Source organism: Hyalella azteca, unplaced genomic scaffold (genome assembly GCF_000764305.2).
Source record: "Hyalella azteca isolate HAZT.00-mixed unplaced genomic scaffold, Hazt_2.0.2 contig442, whole genome shotgun sequence".
In the NCBI taxonomy this organism is placed as follows: Eukaryota; Metazoa; Arthropoda; class Malacostraca; order Amphipoda; family Hyalellidae; genus Hyalella; species Hyalella azteca.
In genome coordinates, this window is record NW_025930793.1 from 191780 (window position 1) to 202055 (window position 10276).

The 10276-nt window shown below is 43.4% G+C and overlaps 1 protein-coding gene across 1 annotated transcript; it reads left to right on the forward strand.

The window, feature by feature from the left end:
- Positions 1-8721: 8721 nt before the first annotated feature.
- LOC125177711 lies at positions 8722-10033 on the forward strand (the record flags this gene model as incomplete). Its single annotated transcript, XM_047879974.1, has 2 exons — positions 8722-8818; positions 9855-10033. Coding segments are annotated over 2 exons (276 nt in total), but the record flags the coding sequence as incomplete, so codon positions are not given.
- Between the last annotated feature and the right edge of the window lie 243 nt (positions 10034-10276).

Below are 10276 nucleotides of genomic sequence, written 5' to 3' on the forward strand. Positions count from 1 at the left end.
ATGAGTCTAGCCTACAAGTGAATCCACGAACTAGCCACTCATTCGCTTAATTCTTCTGTCTGCCCTGCAATACCAATGGACGATGAACCGCGACTGGGTTCGTTTTGGGGACCGGCTACCCTCCGGAAAAACTCCTACAGTTATCATCCGATCATCATGAAACTTCACATACATACGTGAAATGTAAAAAAAATAACATTTTGTTCGTATGAATTTTTCGAAAAATTTATAGAAAACGTGAAATTCATAGAAAACGGCTAAACAGGGGTACTACAGAAAATCTATCTCCTCCTACAAATATCATCCTACAACATCCAGACACATATCATTCGATTCGTAAAGACCATATCTATCGAATTGGCCATCGATTTTTTTTTATTTTCCCCATATTTTTTTATGTACGTTTTTCCCATTTTTTCACTTTTTTCACCCCCTCCCCCCCTTCTCCCCCATATAAAAAATGAACCAGACTGAAATTCAAAAAAGTAATCGTCAGTTCGATAGATAAAGTCTTTACAAATCGAATGATATAACTCTCATTGCTGTAGCTTGAAAACTGTAGGAGGAGATAGGTTTTCCGTGACAATAAGTTGAACTTTCCACGACGGCTCGACAAAGTCCCGCGCGCCTCGAAATAAGCACTTAATGTAACATGGATACCAAACTGCAGGCTTCTCTAGCTTAGTCCACTCAAGGATGCCAGCAGCAACTTGTTGCGCAGCTCTCCGTACGAAGTTAGGAGGGTGACTGAAGCCAGTTGCCAGATACAGCAACATATGTAGTCTTCACGCTTGAATTACCTAGGTTCTATTTGTTAAGGAATTCCCCCCCCCCCACAGCTTCTGATTTGGATTACCAGAAGCTGGGGCGACTCTAAATTTTGTTAGGGTAGGTGCAGCTCTGTGATGGACTGTTGCGGTTCTCGCCATGTGCTGGCCTCCCCATTACGATCACGTAACACTAGCTGTGAGATAACCACCTCGCACATTGTCGTGTGCAAAATGTCAACTCATTTGTTATATGTTACGGGCTTGGAGCTACATCAGAGGCTGGATTTTCCAAGCCTTGACTATTTTGTAGGCTGTAATTTATTTGGATTTCTTGAGAGAGGCTATCTCCTCCGTTGTAAGTCTATACACCTATACGTAAATATACGTTTATTAGCTATTTTATGTATCATTCAGCTCTAAACAAACTCGATCCTTGCTCCAAAAGTTCAAATTGCTTCCAGCACGTTAAGATAATGCTGCTCCCATGTGAGTAAAATTTCGACTACCGTTGATCAAGATTTGTACTATTCGTAATGCATTTGAATAGAACTTACATCGCAACAAAAACTTTTCATTTGTGATCAAAATTATTGTCGATTTTTTACCTTATTTAGAATTTTCCTCGCCCAAAGCTCCACATTCCAAACGCAAAAGTGCATGCAAGCAGCGCGTCCAATATGATAAGTTAGGCTGACAAAGCCGGGCCCCAGAAGGTTTCTTTGCAGTTCAGCTTTCGCTCTGTTTACGTTCAAGAACTGAGGAGCGATTTGGCACTCAGCGTAGCTTGTCTACTCTAAGGTCGGAGAATTTTATCCACAACTTTTATCGCCCTTCTTTGGCAAGCTCATATGTCGATGCGGTATAGGTTTGGGTAATGAAGCAATTCAACTTATGTGGCATATATAACGTTCCGTGTAACATTCTCGAAATAGTCTTACCGAGTGAAATGTGCCTACTGTAAACTTACTGTATATAATAAAGTTTTAATTACTTTCTCCGCCATGCGATGCTTTTTTATTATTTCTATATTTTATCATATCCAAACTTCTGAACGTAGTGTTTTTTGAACGTGTGTAAGCGGTGGCTGGAGACGCGTCCCGACTCGGGCTGTAGAACAAACTATTTGGTCGCCATATTTACTTGGCAAGTTGATATATATACTAGTATTGCATTATTCACGTAGACCAGTGGTTCCCAAACTTTTTCGGGCTAGCGCCCCCTTTGGCTCCCTATTGAATTGTTAGCGCCCCCCACAGAAACATATACATATAAAATCATGCGCCTCTTACTATAAAATTTAGTTCGCTGCAATTTTAAAAGATAAAGGTTACACACAAATGTCTTTTCCATAAATAGGACCCCTTCTAGTGAACCAATGGGTTTTTCAGCTGTTTTAACTGTTTCAGCACTAGAAACCTAGGACGTCTCGGGCAAATTTACGGCCGGACTCGTGGCCGGTCTCACGACCAATCTCCAAATTCAGTTATCAAGGAATATCTCCCAAACTAATGAACGCAGCTCTATAAAACTCGGAACATGTATTCATCAGAACTTAACGGTGACGTTTAGTTGGCGAAAATTTTTTAAATATCACCTTCATTTGTGAGTTATATTGCGATACAGGCCGAAATTCGCAGTGATCAAAGAATTTCTTCCAAACTACCGAACAGATTTGAACGAAATTTTGAATATATACCTATTCCTAACTACCAAATGGTGTTTTTTAGATAAAAAAAAATTATTTTACCGTCGTTTGCGACACGGCAAAACCAATGAAGCAATTTAGATTTCTGGAGAAATGAGTACTCCTTAGAGCTCAACTTTGAACAGCTGATACAAATGAGATCTTCACATCGTTCACAGGTCACTGTCTGGACCTCGCTCAGAGAGATCTCTTTGCAGTACTTGCAAACTTCCATCTCTAGCTGGGCTGATTTTATTTTATTTGTTATTCTAGAGGCCGTAGATGGCTTTTCTCTAGAGGCCGTTGAGGGCTTTTCAACTATCTTTTTTATTTTCTGTCCAGCCATTATTAAATGCACGAACTAGATCTCTTGAACGGAGAAAAATACAGAAAAGGACGGAGAAACATACGACTGAATGAGTTGAGTATAGTAAAGTTCCCTCGAAAATTAAGGCTGGAAAAACAGCTGAGCTGCAGCTGGCGAGGAAAGACAGAGGTATGGTGGGGGAATCAAGGTATCAACGCGTAAGGCGGGTGGAGAGGGGGAGGTGTAGGGGCCAAGAGGGTGGGGAGGGTATAGGAAGGCGAGGCCTGAGCGTCGTCAAGGCACCAATTGTTCTCCTGTTACAGGCAGTCGCCGAGGGTTTCAAAAACTTGCCCTCGTTTCATGCACTAGAATTTGTCGGGAATAAAACACTTGTACTAGCCGTTTTTCTCACTATTCGCACAATTTTGATTGAACTGCACTAAAATTGAACCTTTCACTGAAATCGTTTCGGTACAAAATTCGCGAGATAAGTCAAACCGGCATAGTAAAAAGTGAGAAAGTTGGGACCCGCAAACACTACGTGCGTCCTTGATCACCGCCAGAACTCAACTACCTGAAAGGCAAAACTGGCATTAATTTATGCACATCTGCGGAGAGATTAATTTGAAGCGAAATTACCAACATATTTACTCATATTGAAACGTATTTATTTAACATACGGATAAGTCGTACAAGCATTTCGAGAATATTTTCAACCGTTCGAGTAAATTGTGTTAATGAACAAGATTGCGTACATATACAAATGTCAGAACGTTTACGTTTTGTCTTCAGCAAACGGTATTTTTTTTTAATCGGTATTTTTGTGTTGATTTAGCTCTGTGGAAATAAATTTCTTATCAGCAATATTTGTGGCCCGTTTAAGATTGGATTCTTATTCCTAATTGATTTAATTTTGTGATGTCAGTCCTTTAAAAAAACATGTCAGCAAAGAGCAACTTGATTTTCAATTATATACCTTAAAGATTATCTGTGAAGTAGATGACGGTGTTGATAGTAATTGAGTTGCACCAGAAGATAGGAGGGAACTGTGAAGTATTATCCGTATCAGTCGTATGCATCAGGATTCTGGTCAAAATATAGCGCGGGCCGAGAGCACGACCTGTTTAAGATCGGCGGTTTGGCTGGATTACAAGCATATATGAGTATTCCGTCACAATTGTGTATAAATTTCACCTGAAATCAGTAGTTCTGCTCACCTATTTAGTTCTCGAGGCTTGAGTACACTGCTATGCCCACGCATTGTTTGCCTAGGCCGCTGTCAACCAAAGAGTCTAAATCAACTTCCTAAAGTTTGACCTTTAATTTCAACCCACGCAATTGAAACGGCTGCTTGTATGAGGTGCTACACACATGACTGAGCATTGCAAACTAAGCCGTTCTTTTTAATCGCAAGCTTTAGTTAGTGAAGTTCAAAAATGCCATTTCTGGGAGCTATGGGCCTCATATTTTCTCTCATAAATCCGTGTGATATCCAGAACTTAATTTCATTGAGTTATTTGTTATCTCATAAAAATAAGTTTATTATGGTTAAAATAACCCACCAAGCATCTAACGTTCAAACAACGCTGACGTTTTTTAACTAAACCAACTCTTAATATACGTTGTTTCACATTCATTTGCCTGGAGGGAATAATCGTGCTTATGAAAAAAATTTTAGAGCAACAATGAGCGATTGTGCGGCTGACTTAGTTCTTGCTAGCTGTTATTAATTAGAGAACGTAATTGAAGCGGTGCGTAGCTGGGATCACAGGAACTAAACGTTGTTGCATGGCTGCGAAACATGATAGCTGTCCTTGAGTGGCGTAAGGTGCGCTACCTGACGCTGTCTTCGCCCACACCGCGTAAGCTGCTGTGTCACGGTAATAGCCTTACTAGCGTCCTACACCTCCTATACCATACCAACTAATGGATTTAACCTTCACTCTGGCTACGTATGATCCTACTTCTTAATTGCATGCCTTTATGAGGTTAGCCTACGATTGTACCAAGAGCAGTTGAAAAAATTTTCAATTGATTTAGCTTTTACTCTGGCTACGTATGATCGTTCTTATTAATTGCATGTCTTTATGAGGTAAACCTACAATGGTACCAAGAGCAGTCGACAAAATTTCCAATTGATTTAAGGTTTACTTTTAAAACACTGCAAGAATGATTGCCTATACCAACTTCAAGAAAATTTTTGAAAATATATAATTTTTTAATATCCTGATTTTATCTGTACTGTCAATGTCAATTGTCTCGACAGAATATGATATTTCAACTTAAGAATGAAGTTGACTGTGATATCGATTGCTAATCGGAGGTTATATGTGCACAAGGACTTATATATTCTCAAATAATTACGAGTTTATGTCAGAAGATTCGGAATAATTCCAATTTCATTCGTAACGATTCCATTTGTCGATTTAGCAACCGTTGTAAAATTATGCGCAGTTGCGGTGCTTTTGACGCTCATGTGATGAAAAGAGACGAGTTGCACAGGAAGTCCTTTTGATAAGAAGATATTAATCTTGAATCCAGGTTAAATATTTAGAATATGCGTGCTAATTAGATTTTTTCGTATAACTGTTGAAAAAAATAATCATAACCAGGGATGTTTTGACGTTAGATTTTAAGGCGCTCCATTCTAAACGAATGCGTGTGGTTGGCAGTAAGATGAAAAACTGTGGGCAGTTGAGGTGTAGTTCAGTTGCAACGAACCGTGCAACGCAGCTTGGCGACATCTTGCGTCCGCGCTAGAACGGTTTAGTGTAGCACTCACGTGGCGAGCGGTTACGGTGTACTACAACATACGCTGTGACCTTGTGATAAATTAGTACACAGCTGCTGCACTGTTACGTAGTACTATAACATACACGCGTCACTGTCACCGTGTGTCGCGACATTAGCACAAAGCGATGCACTGTTACAGTGTAGCACAACGCGCGCGTCACTGTCACCGTGTGTCACGCCATTAACACACAGCAGCTGCACTGTTACAGCGCAGCACAACACACGCGTCACTGTCACCGTTTGTCACGACATTAGCACACAGCTAGCGCCTGCACTGTTACAGTGTTCTACAGCATAAGCTGTGACCTTGTATCACGCATTTAGACGAAATCGCTCATGTTTGTCTCAGTTACTGGAGCATCACCACCAAATCCTGGCCATGCTGGAGGAGGGGGCCGGGGTGGACGTGGTGTATTTGAACTTCGCGAAAGCGTTTGACAAAGTTGACCATGGAGTGCTCTTCAGAAAATTAAGTCTACTGGGGCTCGGTGGCGTCATTCGCTGACGACACAAGGATATTAATGACCATCACGGACAGGACGGACTGCGAGAGGTTGCAAGAAGACCTCTCTGCAATATATGACTGGGCCCTAGTGAACAACATGCAGTTCAACGGGACCAAGTTTGAGGTCCTGAGGTACAGAGGAACCAGAAGAGCTGGAATGGAGCACCGCTACCTGGCACTTGACAACTCGGAAATCGAAGAGAAGCGACTCGTTCGCGATCTAGGAGTGTTGATGAACAATTAAGTCAATTTTGGTGATCTGCAGTTGGATTATGAAAATTGTATTTTCGAAATGTCGCAATTCATTAAAATGTCATTTGGAAGGCTAATCTGTTTTTTGATCTCCCGGCGCCAGCAAGAAATTTTGTTCGACTCATTGAAAGAACGAATGAGAAGATTATCAATAAAAAGCATGCTCTGGTCATCAATGAAACTTGCATAAAAGAAAAGCTTTTGCAAGGGTATAGTGGATATATACCCCAACAAGAGGTATAGTGGATACAGACGAAAATTAAAAGTTAAAATCACCCAGAGAACAATTTCAAAGTCCTGAAAAATCAGGCGGTTTGCACATTTTTTATTATTATTAGTATTTGCTCTATGAAACACTTTAATTACGGCCGTTTGGTATTTCAGTTCTCATTAGATGTACATTATGAAAATGAAGTGTCAAATTTTGAAAAGCTGCTATAGTAGGTTTCGATAAGCCTTTTATCAGGTTGGAAATATTCGACAGTCGTTTTATTTCATTCGAAATCTCAGAATTATTTGATCTGTAGCTATGATACTCATGAAATGGCCATAAACCGCGACTCCACTGACGAATTCAAAACGCATCGCAAATTGAAAGGAATCAAGATGGCACAAACTCTCCGATAAGCGAGAATAACCCGGAAGGCTCTGCGTATAAGGAGGAGTCGCGTTAAACGAGAGCTCTAAGTATGTCGGGACAAATATGATAAAAGGAACGAAGAGTTAGAACGAATATAAGCTATCACCAGGGCTGAGCTAGCAGAGATATCACAAAAAGAAGAAGCTCTCTTAGTCATTGAAGAAGAGCTTCGTCGTGTAAGAGCGAATGACGCTATTGCTGCTCGCAACCAGTAAAGGCAACGTCGGCGATACATAAGATTGAAACGCTAGTTTGAGGATGTAGCGCCGCGTGATCTCTTGGATGAGTCGTCCGAGTCTGACGATACGAAGAGTTCGGTGAAGCGTAGCTCATGCTCGTCTGAGACCAGTGACTCGTCAGATGAACTCAGTGACTCGTCAAATGAAACTACTCGACCGAAGACGGAAAATGGTTCGTCTCAAAGAACTGCTTCAAAATCGAGATCAGTTACAGGAACAGCTTCAACATCAAGTAGTTCATCAAGCAAGAGCAAGGCTGGTGACACAGACTCCACCTTTTCTCCCAGCAGTCAGACTTCTACAGATCCGAATTCAACGACATGCCAGAGCTCCGTCACAGCCATTTCGACTGCAGAAACAACAACTGCAAGCACTTGTACCACGAGTGACTCGGAGGAATCCTCCTGCGAAGCAAGCTCTTCCAGCACAGCAACTTCGAGCACAGCAAAGTACTGATGAGCCGAGGAGCGTCCATAACCTTTGAGAGTAAATTTTTGATTTCAAGAAATGTAATTTGTGAGCGGATGTAGATCAAACTTCTTTTTGTTTGATCTGTAATAAAATTGTGTAAATTGACTAATACATTCTTTTCCTTTTAAGGAAAATCCAAGCAACAAGAGAAGTTACGTTTCTACAAATGCGTATGTAGTCTTTTTCTATCAAATTATTAATGTTAACTCCCGGAACTCGTCTAGGCTCGATGGTATTTGAATAGTGTCTCGAAATGAACGGTGACGAGACGAAAAATATCCCGTAAGGAAACGAGACAAAGGTTAAAAATTCTCATGAATAAAGTAATATAACGTGATGATAATTGAGTCCCTGAATTTCAAACTTCAGTCCCGGATGTTATAACGCGTTAAGAGACCGATAGATAAATAAAGGGACGTGTCGAACTCGCATATCAATAATTATTAAATAGTTGAACGCATGATTTTAAATGGGCATTTGACAGATTTGGTGACTTTAGGTTGCCAACATAACGGCAGTGAAATAAATGGGAAGACTTAGCGATGTATGACTGACGGAGCTATTTTGCTGTTAATTATTTCTCAAATAGCTTACCATATTTAAAACACTTCAAATAATCGAGTATCGTAAGAGTGGTAAATTTAATAGCATCAGCTATATACCTAAAGTTGCTCGATCATGGGTCCAATTGTGGCAGCCAGTATTGAATGATCGAGTTCTACCACAGGCCACCATTAGTTTCATGGGCCAGTAAGCCTATAAACGAGGCCATTAATGGCTTCAAGTATTTCCCGTGACGCTACATGCAAACATGGAGTGATAATGAAACTAGTTAGGTTGGTTTATTTAAAATAGCTACTGATGCTAATGATAATAACTGATAACGGCGCTAGTCAACGTGGTTAAATTTAAGTAGTGCCTGCTACTGATTATAATTATAGGAAGCGATAACGGTACCAGTTTGTCTGGGTTACTTAAAACAGCTGAAACAGGAACAGCACGGCAGCACCACAGCACGGCAGCACCACAACACGGCAGCACCACAACACGGCAGCACCACAGCACCGCAGCACGGCAGCACCACAACACGACAGCACCACAGCACGGCAGCACCACAACACGGCAGCACCACACCACATCAGTACCACGCCACATCAGTACCACAGCACGGCAGCACCACAGCAGCGCAGCACCGCAGCACGGCAGCACCACAGCACGGCAGCACCACAGCACGGCAGCACCACAGCACGGCAGCACCACAGCACGGCAGCACCACAACACGGCAGCACCACAACATCGTAGCACCACAACACGGCAGCACCACAACACGGCAGAACCACAACACGGCAGCACTACAACACGGCAGCACCACAACACGGCAGCACCTCAATACGGCAGCACAACACGGCAGCACCATAATACGACAGCACCACAGCACGGCAGCACCACAGCACGGCAGCACCACAGCACGGCAGAGCCACAACAAGGCAGCACCACAGCACGACAGCACCACAACACGGCAGCACCACAGCACCACAACACGGCAGCACCACAGCACGACAGCACCACAGCACCACAGCACGGCAGCACCACAGCACGGCAGCACCACAGCACCTGTCTCTTATACACATCTAGATGTGTATAAGAGACAGCCACAACACGGCAGCACCACAGCACGGCAGCACCACAACACGGCAGCACCACAGCACGGCAGCACCACAGCTGTCTCTTATACACATCTAGATGTGTATAAGAGACAGCAACACCACAGCACCACAACACCACAGCACCACAACACGGCAGCACCACAACACGGCAGCACCACAGAACGACAACACCACAGCACCACAGCACGGCAGCACCACAACACGGCAGCTCCACAACACGGCAGCACCACGGAACGACAACACCACAGCAGGGCAGCATCACAACACGGCAGCACCACAGCACGGCAGCACCACAGCACGGCAGCACGACAGCACCACAGCATCACAGCTGCAGCACGACAGCACCACAGCACAACACCACCACAGCACCCCAGCACCACAGCACGGCAGCACCACAGCACGACAACACCACAGCACGACAGCACCACAGCACCATAGCACGACAGCACCACAGCACCACAGCATCACAGCACGACAGCACCACAGCATCACAGCACGGCAGCACCACAGCACGACAACACCACAGCACGGCAGCACCACAGCACGGCAGCAACACAGCACGGCAGCGCCACAGCACGGCAGCACCGCAGCACGGCAGCACCACAACACGGCAGCACCACACCACGGCAGTACCACACCACGGCAGTACCACAGCACGACAGCACCGCAGCACCACAGCACGGCAGCACCACAGCACGGCAATAGAATTGAGTGGATTGGCAACGCCAACGGAGGCAATAGGCAAGCCGCAAGCGTGCCTTTCGATAGCAATGCAGTAAGTTAGGCTTGGGATGAGTCCTTAGAAAAACAGTGTTTCGTGACTTGCAGTAACCAAAATTTCCCTTTGACAGTTGCGCATGAGACCTTAAACCATAAGAAAATGTACATACAATAAATTCTGACGTTTTTTTCTGTTCCTTACCTTCAATATTTATCCAAAACTAACCG